The 21,737-nt window shown below is 44.2% G+C and overlaps 1 protein-coding gene across 1 annotated transcript in view; it reads left to right on the top strand.

The window, feature by feature from the left end:
* The window catches only part of LOC120065919 (inositol 1,4,5-trisphosphate receptor type 2-like), a 100,080-nt gene extending 80,143 nt beyond the window's left edge, over positions 1-19,937 (top strand). Inside the window, exons 28-29 of the mRNA XM_039016962.1 lie at positions 14,773-14,934; positions 16,710-19,937. Of these exons, the coding sequence (XP_038872890.1) occupies positions 14,773-14,934; positions 16,710-16,793 (246 nt within the window). The 3' untranslated portion in view covers positions 16,794-19,937. The remainder of the gene's footprint in view (positions 1-14,772; positions 14,935-16,709) is intronic.
* Positions 19,938-21,737: the final 1,800 nt, after the last annotated feature.

The following is a 21,737-nucleotide window of genomic DNA, read 5'->3' as shown; positions in this document are numbered from 1 at the left end:
GTTAACACGTTTAAATGTTTTACTCACCTCGGCTGCAGTGAAGGAGAGCCCGCAGGTTTTGGTAGCGGGCCGTGTCAGTGGCACTGTATTGTCCAAAAAAGTTATTTAGTCTGTCTGGGAGCAAGACATCCTGGTCCGCGACGGGGCTGGTTTTCTTTTTGTAATCCGTGATTGACTGTAGACCCTGCCACATACCTCTTGTGTCTGAGCTGTTGAATTGCGACTCTACTTTGTCTCTATACTGGGACTTAGCTTGTTTGATTGCCTTGCGGAGGGAATAGCTACACTGTTTGTATTCGATCATGTTTCCGGTCACCTTGCCCTGGTTAAAAGCAGTGGTTCGCGCTTTCAGTTTCACGCGAATGCTGCCATCAATCCACGGTTTCTGGTTTGGGAATGTTTTAATCGTTGCTGTGGGTACGACATCGTCAATGCACTTTCTAATGAACTCGCTCACCGAATCAGCATATTCGTCAATGTTGTTGTTGGACGCAATGCGGAACATATCCCAATCCACGTGATCGAAGCAGTCTTGAAGCGTGGAATCAGATTGGTCGGACCAGCGTTGAACAGACCTGAGCGAGGGAGCTTGCTGTTTTAGTTTCTGTTTGTAGGCTGGAAGCAACAAAATGGAGTCGTGGTCAGCTTTTCCGAAAGGAGGGCGGGGGAGGGCCTTATATGCGTCGCGGAAGTTAGTATAACAATGATCCAAGGTTTTACCAGCCCTGGTAGCACAATCGATATGCTGATAGAATTTAGGGAGTTTTGTTTTCAGATTAGCCTTGTTAAAATCCCCAGCTACGATGAATGCAGCCTCAGGGTGTGTGGTTTCCAGTTTACAAAGAGTCAGATAAAGTTCGTTCAGGGCCATCGATGTGTCTGCTTGGGGGGGAATATATACGGCTGTGATTATAATCGAAGAGAATTCCCTTGGCAGATAATGCGGTCAACATTTGATTGTGAGGAATTCTAAGGCAGGTGAACAGAAGGACTTGAGTTCCTGTATGTTGTTATGATCACACCACGTCTCGTTGATCATAAGGCATACACCCCCGCCCCTCTTCTTACCAGAAAGATGTTTGTTTCTGTCGGCGCGATGCGTGAAGAAACCAGCTGGCTGCACCGACTCCGTTAGCGTCTCTCGAGTGAGCCATGTTTCCGTGAAGCAAAGAACGTTACAATCCCTGATGTCTCTCTGGAATGTTACCCGTGCTCGGATTTCATCAACCTTATTGTCAAGAGACTGGACATTGGCGAGTAGTATGCTAGGGAGTGGAGCGCGATGTGCCCGTCTCCTAAGCCTGACCAGGAGACCGCCTCGTTTGCCCCTTTTACGGCGTCGTTGTTTAGGGTCACCGGCTGGGATCAGATCCATTGTATTGGGTGGAAGGCAAAACACAGGATCCGCTTCGGGAGAGTCATATTCCTGGTTGTAACGATGGTGAGTTGACGTTGCTCTTATATTCAGTAGTTCCTCCCGACTGTATGTAATGAAACCTAAGATTACCTGGGGTACCAATGTAAGGAATAACACATAAAACAACAACGTTTTTACCTAGGTGAGTCAAGTGGAAGGCAGCACATTTAGTACAGTCTCCAGCAGAGATGGGTGAATTGAACAACCTTGGGGCTCTTTCTCAAGACAGTGATTAACACAATCATGTGCTGCTTGCTTTTCTTAATTTGATAGCAGTGTAGTGGACTATAGGCCACTAGGGTTGATTATGGAAGTGGATTGGTCAAAAAAAGAATGCTTCCTCAGGTGAGGTGTGAGCGTGTACCCTTATGGGTGGTGCTATGTCAGTGACTAGCCAAATAAACAAAGGAAAAGTCTAAACGGTATACTTGGGATGTCCCAGCTTTGATGTCACCCTATTGAAGTTGAAATGTAAAAGGGTAAGGTAAGGGTTAGGGTTAGGTAAGTCTTATGTTTAGGGTAGGGACGTCCCAAAGATTCCAAATAGCACTAACCAATAAACAAAGGCCCTACAGAGGGCACCTGTACCTGACTATACCCGAAACATACTCTGGAGTTTAATTATGGTTCATTATTTAGTCATCCCTCTGAGCAGGTTAAGAGTGTGTGAGGTGTGAGTGTGTGTCCCTATAACTCTCCTTTATCGCTCTGTGCCTCTCTGATTCTCTCTCTTTCATATACACACACACTCTCTCTTTCTCTCTCTGTTGCAGTGTCGATTCCTCCACTAGAGACTCAGTGCTGCAGGCAGGAGAAGCCATACACAACTCCTCTCAAACCACACACAACTCCTCTCAAACCACACACAACTCCTCTCAAACCATACACAACTCCTCTCAAACCATACACAACTCCTCTCAAACCATACACAACTCCTCTCAAACCACACACAACTCCTCTCAAACCACACACAACTCCTCTCAAGCCTAAAATGGTTGTTCCCCTAGTCACTATCATGCTGAGTTGTGTGGTTTGTCCATGTTCTGTTGTGTGCCTGGTGGAAAAGCTTCACAGCGATATGGCGAGAGCCAACCACCGGAGAGCCACTGCGAGTGGTGTAGTCTGTAGTGTGAGACTAAGTGAGGTGTCGGAATGGTTCAGTGAAGCAGTACTGAACCCCTGACTCACCCTAATATACTGTACACTGTTATTATTTTGGCAGGGGATTGTGCCCAAGTAAATTTTTACACTGTGGGGTTATTTTGGGAAAGACTTGTTATGTCAGAGTTAGGCTGGGATTGTTTATATTAGCCCACAGCTCAAAGGTTAGTCTGTGGACTGTATGCTTTTAGTAAAAGCACTCTCAGCACCTTTTTAAACTATGTTTTTCAGCCAAACTGGCAACAAGAGCTTACATAACATCAGCTGATTGCAATCTATCTGTCTCACTGAACGTCGTCTTATCTCACACACACAGATACAAATCCGCACATGCGCACATCGGCGCATAAGTAAGAATAATCAACACACATCTGCGCAAAAGACACACACACACAAAGGCAAACCGACACACAGATATTGGCACAGACACACGTACACAACTATTACATAATGCTGCTGTTATATAATGGGCTCCGTTCTCCTTTTCAAATCCTTGTTTATTGTTGATCTGTATCTGCAATTACAACAGTGCTATATTCCTACTCATTTTATTCACTCCTTCACTTGAAACACAATGGTTATGTGTTTGAGCTTGTGGAGGCTTATCTGGAGTCAGTTTCTTTGAGGAGACGTACTGTACAGCTTACTGCAGTACCCAGCCATCTGATCTGGAGTCAGTTTGTCTGAGCAGCTCTCTCTACAGCTTACTGCAGTGGCTGGCTGTGAGACAGCAGGCCTGTCTCCCAGCACACACTCCTCTTAAGTGAGGAACTTGGATCAGTTCCCACCAATGATTTATGTATTCACTAGATGACTGACGGGGCGCTGATTTGACGCCACGGCGCCTCCATCTTGGCACTTCCCCACCATTATAATTTTTATTTAGGAAGCTATAGAAATGCGAGAGCATGCGTGTACCGATAGGATGCTTGAGTAATGAGTAGGTCAAGTTTTTACATGCAAAACTGTGATTAAATGTAGAAGCCAGACAACAGTTTAAATTAAGCCTCTAAAATTGATAGATCAATATATACCCAAGCAACTGGGAGAGAGCGAGCGGTCAGTTATGGACAACAGCATACCTATCAGTTGGTAAAGCGGCGCAGCGACACGAAGCAAACGAGAGTAAAGAACAGCTAAAAGATATCCAGGAAAACATACACTATATATACACAAAAGTATGTGGACACCCCTTCAAATGAGTGAATTCGGCTATTTCGGCCACACCCGTTGCTGACCAGTGTATAAAATTGAGCATACAGCCAAACAATCTCCATAGACAAACATTGGCAGTAGACTGGCCTTAATGAAGAGTTCAGTGACTTTCAATGTCGCACAAGTCAGTTTGTCAAAATTCTGCAGTGCTAGAGCTGCCCCGGTTAACAGCAAGTGCTGTTATTGTGAAGTGGAAACGTCTACAACGGCTCAGCCACAAAGTGGTGGGCCACACAAGCTCATAGAACGGGACCACCGAGTGCTGAAGCGCATAACGTACAAAAATCGTCTATCCACGGTTGCAACACTCACTACCGAGTTCCAAACTGCCTCTGGAAGCAACGTCAGCACAAGAACTGTTCGTCGGGAGCTTCCATGGCCAAGCAGCCGCACACAAGCCTAAGATCACCATGCGCAATGCCAAGCCTTGGCTAGAGTGGTGTAAAGTTCACAGGCATTGGACTCTGGAGCATTGGAAATGTGTTCTCTGGAGAGATTAATCACGCTTCACCATCTGTCAGTCCGACGGACGAATCTGTGTTTGGTGGATGCCAGGAGAATGCTACCTGCCCGAATGCATAGTGCCAACTGTAAAGTTTGGTGGAGGAGGAATAATGGTCTGGGGCTGTTTTTCATGGTTCGGGCTAGGCCCTTCAGTTCCAGTGAAGGGTAATCTTAACGCTACAGCATACAATGACATTCTAGACGATTCTGTGCTTCTAACTTTATGGCAGCAGTTTGGGGAAGGCCCTTTCCTGTCTCAGCATGACAATGTCCCCGTGCAAAAAAAAAGAGATCCATACAGAAATGGTTTGTCGAGATTGGTGTGGGAGAACTTGACTGGCTTGCACAGAGCCCTGACTTCAACCCCATCGAACACCTTTGGGATTGAATTGGAACGCCGACTGCGAGCCAGGCCTAATCGCCCAACATCAGTCCCCGACCTCACTAATGCTTTTGTGGCTTAATGGAGGCAAGTCTCTGCAGCAAGGTTCCAACATTTAGTGGAAAGCCTTCCCAGAAGAGTAGAGGCTGTTATAGCAGTAAAGGGGGACCAACTCCCATGCCCATGATTTTGGAATGAGATGTTCGACAAGCAGGTGTCCACATACCGCTGGTCGTGTAATGTAGCTAAAATGCTCTCAATGCACACCAAAACAAAGTGCTACAATCTGTTGTTAGAAAAGTAGATTAGCTCAAAAAGAAAGTAGTGTCTGACATGTCAGACATGCACATACAAGTCGTGCGCATGAACGAACAAGACAACAAAATTAGCCTTCTGGAAACAAAGTTACAAACTTTAGAAAATGGATTTGACCAGCAGCAAAACTGAATGAGACGAAACAACATGAGAATATTGTCCTTACTGGAAGACGAGGAAAAAGGGGACCTTTCCAACTACGTGTTCAAGCTGATATCGGAGGAACTTGACGTGGATATATCACTAAACGATGCCATAGGATCATCGTGAAACAGAAGAACACTAAATACCATCGCACTGTAATCCTCAAGCTGTGGTACTATTAGACCAAAGTCAACATTCTGAAGGCACAGAGATCAAATCCACAGCCAGTCCATTCAATTGGTCCAGGACCTGTCTGCTAGGCTGAGAAAAAAACGCAAGCAATGCATTCCGATCAGACAGGAATCAAATCTCAACTCCGCTTCCGGTAATAGAAACTGACCACAATACTTAAATGGCAGTCTATCTCCAATGTATGTACAAAGACATAATCCACAGGCTTTTGGTACATCAGGAGAGGAGTTGGAGTTTAAAAGCCCTAAAAGGCATAGCACCTCAAAGTACAAAAGTAATTTGATTGATGTTTTTTGTGTATTCTCTGTTAAATGTCTGCTCAGCCCACATGCTCACACACACACTATATATACAGTACCAGTCAAAAGTTTGGACACCTACTCATTCAAGGGTTTTTCTTTATTTTACTATTTTCTACAATGTAGAATAATAGTGAAGACATTAAAACTATGAAATAACACATATGGAATCAAGTAGTAACCAAAAAAAGTGTTAAACACATCAAAATGTATATATATATTTTTTGACCCAACACGCCTGGAGGTGTGTTGAGTCATTGTCCTGTTGAAAAACAAATGATATTCCCACTAAGCGCAAACCAGATGGGATGGCGTACCGCTGCAGAATGCTGTGGTAGCCATGCTGGTTAAGTGTGCCTTGAATTCTAAATAAATCACAACGGTGTCACCAGCAAAGCACTCCCACACCATCGCACCTGCTCATCCATGCTTCACGGTGGAAACCACACATGCGGAGATCATCTGTTCACCTACTCTGCGTCTTACAAAGACACGGCGGTTGGAACCAAAAAACGCACATTTGGACTCCTCAGACAAAAGGACAGATTTCCACTGGTCTAATGTCCAATGCTCGTGTTTCTTGGCCCAAGCAAGTCTCTTCTTATTATTGGTGTCCTTTAGTAGTGGTTTCTTTGCAGCAATTCTACCATAAAGACCTGATTCACGCAGTCTCCTCTGAACAGTTGATGTTGAGATGTCTGTTACTTGAACTCTGTGAAGAATTTATTTGGGCTGCAATTTCTGAGGCTGGTAACTCTAATGAACTTATCCTCTGCAACAGAGGTAACTCCGTGTTTTGCCACGTTTATTATATTACAGACACCGTAATGTATGTTTTTAAATGATATGTGAGCTAAACATTAAACAAAAATGAAAAAATATATAAAAAACATTTCCTTAATGTTACTGTTACTGTCCCCACTATGTAATTCTGTCATTGAAACACTGTAGAATTCCATTGATTGCTATGGAGCAGGTATTCCCAAACTGGGGTACAGGCAATGCCGTTGGGGGTACGCCAAATAAAAATGTGATTCATATTTTTTTTTTTTATTATGTGTATTCTTTACATTTTCAAACAGTCGATTTAAACTCAGCAAAAAATAAACGTCCTCTCACTGTCAACTGCGTTTATTTTCAGGAAACTTAACATGTGTAAATATTTGTATGAACATAAGATTCAACAACTGAGACATAAACTGAACAAGTTCCACGGACATGTGACTAACAGAAATGGAAACGGTGTCCCTGAACAAAGGGGTGGGTCAAAATCAAAAGTAACAGTAACAGTCAGTATCTGGTGTGGCCACCAGCTGCATTAAGTGCTGCAGTGCATCTCCTCCTCGTGGACTGCACCAGATTTGTCAGTTCTTGCTGTGAGATGTTACCCCACTCTTCCACCAAGGCACCTGCAAGTTCCCGGACATTTCTGGGGGGAATGGCCCTAGCCCTCACCCTCCAATCCAACATTTCCCCGACGTTCTCAATGGGATTGAGATCCGGACTCTTTGCTGACCATGGCAGAACACTGGCATTCCTGTCTTGCAGGAAATCATGCACAAAACGAGCAGTATGGCTGGTGGCATTGTCATGCTGGAGGGTCATGTCAGGATGAGCCTGCAGGGAGGGTACCACATGAGGGAGAAGGATGTCTTCCCTGTAACGCACAGCGCTGAGATTGCCTGCAATGACAACAAGCTCAGTCTGATGATGCTGTGACACACCGCCCCAGACAATGACGGGCCCTCCACCTCCAAATCGATCCCACTCCAGAGTACAGGCCGCTCATTCCTTCGACAATAAACACGAATCCAACCATCACCCCAGGTGAGACAATACTGTGACTCGTCGAAGAAGAGCACTTTTTGCCAGTCCTGTCTCGTCCAGCGACGGTGGGTTTGTGCCCATAGGTGACATTGTTGCCGGTGATGTCTGTTGAGGGACCTGCCTGACAACAGGCGTACAAGCCCTCAGTCCCACCTCTCTTAGCCTATTGCGGACAGTCTGAGCACTGATGGAGGGATTGTGCGTTCCTGGTGTAACTCGGGCAGTTGTTGTTGCCATCCTGTACCTGTCCCGCAGGTGTGATGTTCGGATGTACTGATCCTGTGCAAGTGTTGTTACACGTAGTCTGCTACTGCGAGGACGATCAGCTGTCCGTCCTGTCTCCCTGTAGCACTCTTTTAGGCATCTCACAGTACGGACATTGCAATTTATTGCCCTTGCCACATCTGCAGTCCTCATGCCTCCTTGTACCATGCCTAAGGCACGTTCCCGCTGATGAGCAGGGACCCTGGGCATCTTTCTTTTGGTGTTTTTCAGAGTCAGTAGAAAGGCCTCTTTAGTGTCCTAAGTTTTCATAACTGTGACCTTAATTGCCTATCGTCTGTAAACTGTTAGTGTCTTAACGACCGTTCCACAGGTGCATGTTCATTAATTGTTTATGGTTCATTGAACAAGCATGGGAAACTGTGTTTAAACCCTTTACAACGAAGATCTGTGAAGTTATTTCGATTTTTACGAATTATCTTTGAAAGACAGGGTCCTGAAAAAGGGACGTTTATGTAGTTTATATTTTCCAACGGGGCTATACATTTGGGTGAGTTTTTTTTTCTTTCCTGAGTAGCCTCGTTTCACTGCCAAAAATAAAATTGAATCTGAATCTAGTGTTCAGCGAAATAACACAATGTTGCAGGAATTCCACCAACAGCCCGAATGTAGCCCAACGTAGCTGCTGCTCATTACGTTTGCTCGAAAATTGATAAATTGTTAAAAGAATGTAGCCAAATGTACTGGTAGTACTACTGCTACCAGCAGTACTACACCTGCACCTGTCGACGACACAAGTTGTTCTGCTTCCACGAGCACATCCAATGCTAGCATCAGTAATTCTACATTTGTTGTTTGCCCAGCTAGCATGGACACTGACAGTTGTGAATCTGATGCAGCCGAAGAGCTACTGCCCCCTTAAAAAAGCACCGAACATCAGGCAGGGACATTGGACCATCGAAGAGGCGCAAATATGATGAGAACTACATTGATTTGAGGTTCACTTATATTGGGAGTAGTGCCTTTCCTCAGCCACAGTGTGTTATATGTGCAAAAGTACTATCTCACAACTCGATGAAGCCTTCACTCTTGTGCGGACATTTAGAAACAAACCATGCCAATTTGAAAAATAAGCCACGAGTTTTTTTGAGCGAGAATTAAGACTTTCAAGTAGTAAGACATGTATAAAAGCAACAGATACCATTATTAAGAAGGTGCTTTTGAAGCGTCTTATATGGTGAGTGTTGTGTCTGGACTATCATTAAATGTGAAGACTTATTTATATCAAATCAGTTCTCTAGGTTTAATTATTTTGTTAATATTAATTAACTTAGAAGTCGGGGCACCGCGGGAAAATGTTGAGTTAGTTATAATTTCCTGAATATAACTCTTCACATATTTTAATATCTTATCAATTACAGTCTTCAATGAATGATTATTAATCGTGACCTTCGTCAGTCTCATCCTAAACGTCGTAAAATGATTGGTTATCTGCACGAACGCTAGTCTCCATAATGAATCAGCAATATACAAATTGGCTTAATTATTTGTTTACGAACTAATTAAATCACACAATTACATAACAAACAATATAATTATTGGTTACTAACACAATGCATTGATAAGTCTCTATTGGGCTAAACCGGTACGATGGCTTGGGCTGGAAAAGAGATAAAGAGCGGGAAAGACAAAATGTATTCACTGCACACAGTTGATAATTATATTAATTGAAATGCTAATCCTTTGCACATGAACGGCTGCTCATTTGAAAATTATTGCAATGTATATATTTACACCCGTATGTCGTTGTCTTCTCTGTTGGAAACGCCGGTCCATCTGCTGGAGAGTCAGTTCATCAGATAACCAGAGACTAACTTCCCCAGGAGTCACAATGTCTTTCGTGGTTGTTGCTTTCTCAGCGGCTCTGGATATTGTCTGTTGTAATGGTTATGTCAGGCGTACAGATGGTCCTTGCATAGAATAGATGATTCTGCATTTGTCGGTATTCTCGTACTAGACTTATGTAATTTCCAGCTGTAGACTAGTAATTCTACGTCTAGGATTTGATCTTATTCTGTAGTTATTGATAGTCTCAGAGTTGAACCATTTCCAGCCGTGAGGCCAACACTACACGCTGTCTGGTTTCCTGGGCCTATAGAGTGGTAACCATTTCAACGTGGGGACTCCGTCCCGGCGTTCTCTGACTTAATGTACATTTTGTAGGAAGTGGGTTTATACTCTGTGGAAGAAGGGGCAGTTCTATGACGCCTAGCGTGATGTCTGGGCTCACGGGGCCGTGGCCACTGACTAGTTACACTTTATATGACAATCCATGCTCTCATTTAGAAGGCTAACATCACATTTCATCTTTTCACAAATACTTTCATATGTAATCACATACGTTTCACAACATTTAGATGTAAACCTGATAATTGATTAGTGTACACAAACAGAGATACAGTAATGTGGGTTTCCTGTCCTTCATGAGATCACCAAATGAAACACACTCGTCATGACTGTCCCTTAAGTGTCCACGGGCCACTCCCACATTCTCAAAAATATAAATATTGTTTAATAATTCAAACTTTTGATGTCCAAGGGTTTCTCTGTGTTCCACAGTTTACATTCCAATCTCAGACCCACTGTAACCTGATCCTTCAGATCGTCACAGGACACAATGCCTTCATCAAACAACACTGTTTCATGACGCATCAGTGACATGGCAGGAGATGTTTTGAAACAATTACTGCTTCGCATACAAGCCAGTGAATTCTATGCGTTACAGCTGTATGAGTCAACAGACTTGGCGGGCCTGGTACAGCTCCAGGTATATGTCCGTTATGTTTAAAGGGGGGTAAATTAAGGAAGACATCCTCTTCTGCAAACACTGGAAACCAGGACAACAGGAAGGGATATTTTTAAAGTACTGGATGGCTTTGTGACATCAAATGGACTTTGGTGGTCAAGATGTGTTGGTATCTGTACTGATGGCGCAAAAGCCGTGACAGGGAGACCTAGTGGAGTGGTAACGCGCGTGCAAGCAGTTGCCCCCGATGCCACTTGGGTACACTGCAGCATCCACCGAGTGGCTCTTGCTGCCAAGGGAATGCCTGACGGCTTGAAAGACATTTTGTACACAACAGTGAAAATGGTTAACTTTGTTAAAGCAAGGCCCCTGAACTCAAGTGTATTTTCTGCACTACGCAATGATATGGGCAGCTACCATGTAACGCTTTTACAACATACAAAAGTGCGCTGGTTATCAAGGGGCAAAATTGTTACGCACGCCTCGAAGAAGAGGGAACGCGACACCCTGCTACAACTCAACTCCCCGTGAAGTGAGAGGTATGGGACAGTAGGTGCGAGTAAGGATGACAAACGGCAGAGAATTTACCGTTTACTAGGAATTTATTCCTTCACACGGTAATATGGGGAAAAGGGGCTGGACGGAACCAAAGCAAAGAAAGTAAATATCAAAGCCCCCTCTCCTACCTTACTTGCCTACCCACTACTTACCTAATTTAGCACCACCTGGTGCGCTAACCAAAATACAGGGGGTGGTCCGCCCAGGTCTTTCCTAGTGTGCCTAGACAGTGAATATACTACGGGTATATGTATGCCCGCGGGCCTCTTGCCTAAGCACTCCCTAGGTGCCTTCCCCTTCCCCCCTGGGAACAAATGAAACAGAATATTAAACAATTTCATCAAATAAGCTCTATCTGACGGAGCAACAAACTAACACAGAACATACCAAAGCTGCTCCCAGCAACAACTAACACAGTAAATAACCCACAGCCATCAGCCTCCTCTCTCAGCAATCATCTCTCAGTTATGATCCTCAGGATATTACAATCAATCTCGCCTCTGAGCAACAGAACACTGCCTTATATAGCTTCAGAAGGAATCTAATTGAAGACAGCTGCGTCCTGACGAGGGGGCGGGGTCAGCTCCAATCATCAATGGGGCTGACCAATCAGCTGCTTGGGGAGAATTCAGGAAGCCCTCTCCTGAAACACACACACTCAAATACAAACTACAACACAGACACTGGGGAACAAAACAAAAGTATTGACACATTTTTTTTAAATTGAGAGACAAGCTTAAAGTTTTCTTTAGTGACCATAAGTTTCACTTGTCAGACCGCTTTCATTGTCTGACCGAGTTTCTCACACGACTGGCCTATCTGGGTGATGTGTTTCTTGCCTGAATGATCTGTATCTAGGATTACAGGGATTCTCCGCAACTATATTCAATGTGCGGGACAAAATTGAGGCTGATTAAGAAGTTGGAGCGCTTCTCTGTCTGCATTAAGACGGACAACACACATATGATTTTTTTGTGTGCAAATGAACTGAAGCTTATGGACAATGTCAAATGTGATATAGCGAAGCACCTGATTGAGCTGGGTGTGCAATTACGCAGGTACTTTCCCGAAATGGATGACACAAAAAACTGGATTCGTTATCCCTTTCATGCCCTGCCTCCAGTCCACTTACCGATATCTGAACAAGAGAGCCTCATCGAAATTGCAACAAGCGGTTCTGTGAAAATGGAATTTAATCAGAAGCCACTGACAGATTTCTGGATTGGGCTGCTCTGAGTATCCTACCCTTGGCAAATCGCACTGTTAAGACACTGATGCCCTTTGCAACCACATACCTATGTGAGAGTGGATTCTCAGCCCTCACTAGCATGAAAACTAAATACAGGCACAGACTGTGTGGGAAATGATTTAAGATGGAGAGAGTCTCAAATACAACTCAACATTGCATCCTTTCAAGCACACCCTTCTCATTAATCTGTGGTGAAGAATTCACAATTTTCAATGAACAAATAAGGTTTTATATGTAAAATGGTTAAATAAAGAGCAAAATTATTGATTATTATTATATTATTATTTGTGCCCTGGTCCTATAAGCGCTCTTTGTCACTTCCCACGAGCTGGCTTAAGACAAAAACTCACACTCATTCTTATGTTTAATAAATGTATCGTATAGTGTGTGTGTGTGTGGCAGGCTTACAATGATGGGAAAAAACAACATTTGAGAGTGTGCTGACCCTGGTGCCAGCTGGAGGTTGAATGTTTGAAGGGGTTTCTGGAAAGTGCCAATATGGCCAACCGGTGGCTTCAAGCCCTCATTGGCCAATACATAGCATCAGCAATCCAGAGTTTATATACAACATTGGTTCCCACGGATGTTCTGCTCCCCATCCCGCCTTCCTCTTTCACATTCTGTTCCTGGCTCCACACCCTGCCTCTGTCTTTGTACAGTGCCTTTGGAAAGTATTCAGACCACTAGACTTTTTCAACATTTTGTTACGTTACAGCCTTATTCTAAAATAGATTAAATAACATTTTCATCCATCTTCACACTATACCCAATAATAACAAAGTGAAAACAGGTTTTTGGAAATTTTTGCTAATTTATTAAAAATAAATAACAGATACCTCAGTTACATAAGTATTCAGACCCTTTGCTATGAGACTCAAAATTGAGATCAGGTGCATCCTGTTTCCATTGATCATCCTTGATGTTTCTACAACTTTTTTTTTTTATTTTTATTTTTTTAAATAAATTTTACCCCCTTTTCTCCCCAATTTTCGTGGTATCCAATCGCTAGTAATTACTATCTTGTCTCATCGCTACAACTCCCGTACGGGCTCGGGAGAGACGAAGGTCGAAAGCCATGCGTCCTCCGAAGCACACCCCAACCAAGCCGCACTGCTTCTTAACACAGCACGCCTCCAACCCGGAAGCCAGCCACACCAATGTGTCGGAGGAAACACCGTGCACCCGCCCCCCTTGGTTAGCGCGCACTGCGCCCGGCCCGCCACAGGAGTCGCTGGAGCGCGATGAGACAAGGATATCCCTACCGGCCAAACCCTCCCTAACCCGGACGACGCTAGGCCAATTGTGCGTCGCCCCACGGACCTCCCGGTCGCGGCCGGCTGCGACAGAGCCTGGGCGCGAACCCAGAGACTCTGGTGGCGCAGCTAGCGCTGCGATGCAGTGCCCTAGACCACTGCGCCACCCGGGAGGCCCCTCTGTTTCTACAGCTTGATTGAAGTCCACCTGTGGTAAATTCAATTGATTGAACATGATTTAGAAAGGCACACACCTTTCTATATAAGGTCCCGCAGTTGACAGTGCGTATCCGAGCAAAAACCAAGCCATGAGGTCGAAGGAATTATCTGTAGAGCTCCGAGACAGGATTGTGTCGAGGCACAGAACTGGGGAAGGGTACCAAAACATTTCTGCAGCATGTTCCCCAAGAATACAGTGGCCTCCATTCTTAAATGGAAGAAGTTTGGAACCACCAAGACCACCAAGGTAACCTCCCGGCCAAACTGAGCAATTGGGGGAGAAGGGCCATGGTCAGGGAGGTGACCAAGAACCCGGTGGCCACTCTGGCAGAGCTCCAGAGTTCCTCTATGGAGATGGGAGAACCTTCCAAGAGGACAACAACCCTAAGAACACAGCCAAGACAACGCAGGAGTGGCTTTGGGACAAGTCTCTGAATGTCCTTGTGGCCCAGCCAGAGCCCAGACTTGAACCTGATCGAACATCTCTGGAGAGACCTGAAAATAGCTGTGCAGCGACGCTCCCCATCCAACCTGACAGAGCTTGAGAGGGTCTGCAGAGAAGTATGGGAGAAACTTTCCAAGTACAGGTGTGCCAAGCTTGTAGCGTCATACCCAAGTAGACTCAAGGCTGTAATCTCTGCCAAAGGGGCTTCAACAAAGTATTGAGTAAACGGTCTGAATACTTATGTAAATGTGATTTCAGCCTTATGCATAATTAAAAAAAAAAAAATGTTTTTGCTTTGTCATTATGGTGTATTGTGTGTAGATTGATGGGGGGGGGAAACAACCTAATGTTACAATAAGGCTCTAAAGTAACAACATTTGGAAAAGGTGAAGGGGTCTGAATACTTTCTGAATGCACTGTATAGCCTTCACACTTTTCTTCTCCTCTTTGGTTTTCGCCCTTTTTACCATTTCTTACCCTTTCTCTCCCTCTGGTTTTAACTTTGAACCTGCTATGTAAATACATGAATCTACCCTCTCTTTCTCCCTCCCCCTCTATCTCCAGGAGAAGAACCTGGACTGGTTCCCCCGGATGCGGGCCATGTCCCTGGTGAGCAGCGAGGGGGACGGCGAGCAGAACGAGATGCGCTCCCTGCAGGAGAAACTGGACAGCACTGTCACACTGGTGTCCCTGCTGTCCTCCCAGCTGTCTGAGCTAAAGGATCAGGTACGTTACTGTCGTTGAACAAGGCATTCATTTAGACACTGAACAGGGCCGCACAACTCCAGTGTCATGTTCATTTTTGGCACGCAATGTTTGATGAGCGCTTCCTATTGGTTAAGTCCAAATAGGTTTTCCCCGTTTCAGTCCATGTTTGAGTGCTTGGTGCCTTATGAACACCGGTCAGTATTCGAGGGCCACCATCCTGTTGATTTTGTGGGTGTCTCTAGCACATAACTGATCAATGGATTTCATTGATTGTTCAGAGTTTTTTCCACATGCTACGGACTTTCTTAATTTGTATCCCTTTAAAAGTTCAGAAATATCCACTGTGGCCCTTGAGGACCAGATCTATGCATTCAGCCTTCCATTATCTTTAACTCAGTGTAATATCCACAGTTACATTTGATTCCAGTACATATCTTTTTAACCAGGGATTGAAATCAGCAACCCTGTGTTTCAGTGCTCAACCATACAGCCATATCTCTCTCCTCTCTGACCAAGAGGCTCTCAACTCCTTCATGACATCCCAAGGCACAGATCACCACGGGTCTACTCACTCCCATCACAATGGCCTATCATTCCTGCACGTTCACATGCACTTGTCATTTTCTCTGAGGTTATCATGCCTTTATGTACAAGGCAATTTCCCTCCCTGACCTTGGGCTAACTAGTAGTGTGACAGATCTCATCACTCACCATCACCTGATCATCACCCGATCATCACGACATCACCCGATCATCACGACACCATCATCACAACCACATCACAGGCCTCTCCTTGTGTGTTCCTGTTCTGCTGCAGTGAGTGAGTGAGTGAGTGAAATATTACATAGAGCAGGGTGAATATGGAAGACAGGAAATCGAGGCTAATTGGCCCTTTACACTCGTACCTGTATACAGAATGAAAACAACAGATTTGGGCACAAATTGGAGCGCAGTGGCTCTACAGTAACATGCTATACATGACGTCAGAGCTCAAGCTTTGCACTTCACATTGCTGTATGGGTTTTGACTGACAGAAGATTGAGCTTGAGCACCTCACGCGACACGAAGTTGCCCCCATCCCTCCTGCTAATTGGACAACTTTTTAAAATGTTTTGTCTGAGTGAGGGAAATGCTGTTAATTAAGAGGACTCTTATGTAAACTCAGCAAAAAAAGTGAACTGTGTCAACTGTGTTTATTTTCAGCAAACTTAACATGTGTAAATATTTGTATGAACATAACAAGATTCAACAACTGAGACATAAACTGAACACGTTCCACAGACATGTGACTAACAGAAATGGAAGAATGTGTCCCTGAACAAAGGGGTGGGTCAAAATCAAAAGTAACAGTCAGTATCTGGTGTGGCCACCAGCTGCGTTAAGTACTGCAGTGCATCTCCTCCTCATGGACTGCACCAGATTTGCCAGTTCTTGCTGTGAGATGTTACCCCACGCTTCCACCAAGGCACCTGCACGTTCCCGGACATTTCTGGGGGGATAGATTACAGGCCTCGGTGTAACGCTCATTCCTTCGACGATAAACGCGAATCCGACCATCACCCCTGGTGAGACAAAACCGCGACTCGTCAGTGAAGAGCACTTTTTGCCAGTCCCTTCTGGTCCAGCGACGGTGGGTTTGTGCCCATAGGCGACGTTGTTGCCGGTGATGTCTGGTGAGGACCTGCCTTACAACAGGCCTACAAGCCCTCAGTCCAGCCTCTCTCAGCCTATTGCAGACAGTCTGAGCACTAGTTTATATTGAATAAGTTATTATTTCCTTCTCTTCTCCCCAGATGACAGAGCAGAGGAAGAACAAACAGATGATGGGCTTCCTGGGGCCTGCTGGGGTCAACAACCACCACATCCCAGCACACTGAGGGGCCTGAGTGCCCCTGCTAACAGAGAAAACTGCTGGAGGTACACAAAGGGGCCATAAACACGTGTGCACACACACACACACACACACACACACGTACACACACAATAGTATCAGATTTATGGGGCCTGCAGCCACTGGCCCACACGCATAATTTACTCAAACAGTGCTTTGTATTCAAAGCAAACAGTGCCTTGTTCTTAGACAGTGTACTGACTCCTCACCCAGCATCACCCTCTCACATATCACATAGAACAGTACAGTGATGTCTGCCTTTAGGACAGCACAAGCTGCCCAGTCATACTGATCATCCCATGTCAGTCCTGCTGCTCTATGAGTGAGCCTCTGAATAAGATGCCAGGTATACCACACATTGGCCAGTGTCACTATGGCAGACTCCTGCAGACTGGAGGTCATGGGAGAGGGTTAAAGGTTAAGTACAGTGGCCCTGTGGGCAGCCACGCTCTTTCTTCTGTATTCTCAGTGTACTGTGTCTGTCTGAGACTAAGATGAAGACAGAGACTGGGCTATGCGCAGGTCAGGTATTGGTACATTGGGTTGGTTGGTGTTGTTCAGTTCTCTTTGGACTTGAAAGGGGCTGCTCCTTGTATTACTGATAGGCCCTCTTTGGAAAGGGTGTACGTGTAACTTTACGGTGAAGTATTTTCTTCCTAGCCTGGTCTCAGATCTGTTTGTGTTGTCTTGCCAACTCCTACGAAAATGATAATAGGAGTTGGCAATACCGCACAAACAGATGTGGGACCAGGTTATTCTCTTTGGATATGTTTTAATATGACCTGTTAAATTGTGAACGGAACTGGAGTACATTACAAAATTACATTTTTTATACTTTGGAATTAGAAATGGAACATTGATCAACTTACCGCCTGGCTGCCTTGGGGGGTAACATTGATCAAGTTACCGCCTGGCTGCCTTGGGGGGTAACATTGATCAACTTACCGCCTGGCTGCCTTGGGGGGTAACATTGATCAACTTACCGCCTGGCTGCCTTGGGGGGTAACATTGATCAACTTACCGCCTGGCTGCCTTGGGGGGTAACATTGATCAACTTACCGCCTGGCTGCCTTGGGGGGTAACATTGATCAACTTACCGCCTGGCTGCCTTGGGGGGTAACATTGATCAACTTACCGCCTGGCTGCCTTGGGGGGTAACATTGATCAACTTACCGCCTGGCTGCCTTGGGGGGTAACATTGCTTTGTCATCTCAATCATTATGACTGTGATAGTCAATGTTTTCAATATCCTGCACTTTAAAAAAAAAATATTACGTACAACTGGAGAAACGGATTTGCATATGATGTTACTTTACTTGAACTCGCTGCCATAATGCTTCATACCAGTTTCATTAACATGTCGTAAAGCTTCATAGAATGTGTCAGGTCTCCAGGATATACTATGCCAATGTTATGACACATATATATTTACATGTATTGTGGTATTTAGCCTTATGCTATGAAGCTTCACGGCATGTTTACGACGAGTTCAAGTAAAGTGTTGTCGCCTTTTCTCTCAGAGAAGTGTCCTCCGTGATAATGCAATCCCTGAACAGCATTATGACTTTCTATTCATATTGTACATAGTCTATAAATAACAGAATGAAAAGAAAATGTATATGAAGATAATCTGATTATCTGTACGGAATTTACTTGAAATGCCTTGAGTCTTAAATCCTATATTGGTACAGAATGTAGTCAGGAGGATTGATTTGAAAATCATGTGCTTGTGTCCAATACAGTAGATAGTCTTAGTAACTCACTCATGTTGATAGAGATGTTTGATCATAATGTAATCGTGGCGTGCGTCCCAAATGGCACCCTGTTTCTTATGTAGTGCCTTACTTTTGACCAGGGCCTAGAGGGCTCAAGTAGGTGCTTCTGGGCCCTGGTCAAAAGTAGGGCAATATATAGAGAATAGATTGCTATTTGGGACATAGGCATCAACTCATCTCATACTGTAATGATCATTCTCTATGGTTTGTTAGGGGTTCAAACAGTGAAGCTGTGAGAAGCCCTATTGTATTTGTTGGCGTTCATTATTATACATCTTCTTCCGCCAAGGAAAATGAATACGCACATTCCTGTAAGGCTTAAGAGGGTGCAATTTGGCATGATGGTAAAGGCCCATGGGCCCCACACCCTCTCAAGCAATGCCATGTCAATTGGACTCATGGTGGCGTTATAACAAGCGATTGAAGATGCAACCTTTGAAAGGTCATGTCCCTTACCCCGTTTGAGTCATGAAATTCGGTACATAGGTCCCTCTCCTCACAAGGAATGAATTTGCTTCAATGACGCATAAGGTTTTCCATGATGGATTTTCTACCATTTCCAATTTTTTGATAAACATTTAAAACGCTACTCATCTGGCATCGAATGACCGATCTGCATGAAACTTGATACATGGTATCTATGTACCAAGTTCTCTCTAAGCAATATTTTACAGGATAGCATCTCAAACAACATGGCCGCTAGTGACCAATAAACATTTAAGTTGGCGTGACCTGGCACATAAATGAATATAAATCAGACACAGATATTCGTATTGTAACAACTTCAAACACATGTTCCAAACACTGTCAAAACTCAACATATGCAAGCACATTTAGATCAATCACAAAGTGGCACTGTCAGGGGCACATGATTATATCTCTTGATCTGTTTCACTCAGATTGATGAAATTTGGCACACACGCTCAGGGATCTGGGTGTAGCTAACTTGTAGAGTATGGTTAGGTTTCCTGTAAAAACAGGAAAAAACAATCATGCAAGCTCATTGGCTTATAGTGGCCATGTTGTTTGAGCTAGAGTCTTGGAAAATATTGTGTTTAAAGATGTTCATAGATGCTATGTACCAAATTTGTTGCCAATTGGTCAAGCTATTTTCTGTTGTCGTTTTTAACTCTTGTAACTCAGCCATGTAACTCAGTCACATGGAATTCAATTTAATATGTGTGTATAAAACTTGTATGTCTGTAAATGTTTTTATCTTCCACAATCACATGACAGTATGAGAGTATGTATGCACTTCAGAGGGGAATGCCCTTTGACACTTTTCTGTAAACAGATAGTGTTTTATGTTGATCAAATGCTATATTGTAATAAATCTATGATAAGATGAGACTGGATGTTTCTGCCTTGAGTTGATCACTGTCTCTGTGTATTTAGTCAGCCATCTTGGGGTTGAATAATTGTTGTTTTGGGGTTGAAATTCATGTTGGTCCTACTGTTGTGGGCCACCTACACACCCATATAGACACTCATTTACTCACACGGATCATGAACCCAGAATGGGACCTTTAGCCCCCCTAACAGCACCACTGGCTCAGTGGCATTACAGTGTCACGTTTCACCTCATGGTCAGATCCTGCGGTCATCTGCAATTGATCAACGCTCACAGTAAACATCATGCTTTAATTAGCCCTGATCACACTGCAACTATTCTGCTTCTTCCATCTAATTAACTGGATAAGAACAGCTAGTTAACACACATTAGATGCCTGATGTCGACTTTGGGTCAGCAGGAATACAGTCGAGTTATAACAAAATAAAGATGACCAAAAAAACCTGTAAAATAAATAATACACATACTGAGCTATATTGTATGCTAAAACAAACAGGACAGGGCTCACGTTCAGAGATGGCCCGGTTATGTTTTGTTAGTGTTGACTCTGGCGGGGCTGCGTTGGCTCATGCCGCCTTTGTGAGACAGCTGTTAAAATGAGCTGCACGTGGTGTCATAATAACCCACAGCTGTCACTGAGCAAGGCAGGAAGGGGAAAGTCCAGCATATCTGAAATGCTCCGACTATGAGGTGAGGGAAGGGAAGGCTAGAGGGAGTGATGGGGCTTGCCACCCCTGAATCTGTCTACTGTATGGCACAGTCATAAACATCCACTGCTTTGTTTTTTATTTTATTTCAATGATGTGAGCAGCTGGGGACAATTTCAGCCATATATTCTCAAAAATATTGCTCATACAATTATAATGGTAGGGCAGATACCACCATAGTTAATGTACTGCTTTGTACCAGCTTCTGTTGGGCATGTCCTGCCAGTGGACTACTGTATTGTACAGTAGTTAGAACTGTAGTGGTGTACGGTGCTGCTCCGGTCTTTCCACTGTCTGTGCTGCTCATAGTCTGAGAACATACTGATGTTATGAGTAACCACTTCCAGGTCAATGTCTCTTACTGTACACTTGTGATTCTGAGGAACTGACTGGAATGACTCTTAGAATTCTTAGTCTCTCATATGACTATGACTGGGTTCACTAGTAGTGGATTGGGCCAGGTACACTGTATTTCCGTTGTCCATTCTACAGTGAACATTCTACATGTTTTGTGCATGAGAACAACACGATGTGTGCACGTGAGCTTAGACACAATTGGACACCGGCCATCTTTGAGTTTCTTGACACTGGCAGTCCCCGCCCAAAGTCACGTGTTGTTCTGTCAGGGTGAACTCGAACCCACCCAATATTAGTAGGACAATAAACAGGACAGTATGCCATAAACCCCTCTGAGACTCAGCCACGCTAATGTTTGGATGTTGGGTTTATTGAATGGTTGTTGGAAGCATATGTTTTAGATGTTGCAGTGTGACAAACGAAGGTGTATTTGTGTTGCAGTGGGACAAAAGAAAAACAAGTATTTTCAAATAATGTTGACACGTTATTTTGACAGTTTCAGTTATGCCAGGTGCATGTGGCCATTACTGAAGTGAAGCGTCTCAATAACAGAAGTGTATCACACATTGGTGATTTAGCTTGTTTTCATTTAATTTTAGAGTTACTTGAAAGTGTTCTGCTCCCACTGTAAGTGAAGGTTGATCCAATAAAGTAATTGATCACCTCATTGATCTCCTACAATCATCTCCCCTCTCAAAGGCTCTGAAGAAATTCACAGGACACCAGATCAGATATCTGTT

Source organism: Salvelinus namaycush, chromosome 21 (genome assembly GCF_016432855.1).
Source record: "Salvelinus namaycush isolate Seneca chromosome 21, SaNama_1.0, whole genome shotgun sequence".
In the NCBI taxonomy this organism is placed as follows: domain Eukaryota; kingdom Metazoa; phylum Chordata; class Actinopteri; order Salmoniformes; family Salmonidae; genus Salvelinus; species Salvelinus namaycush.
This window is presented reverse-complemented; position numbering and strand designations above follow the sequence as displayed.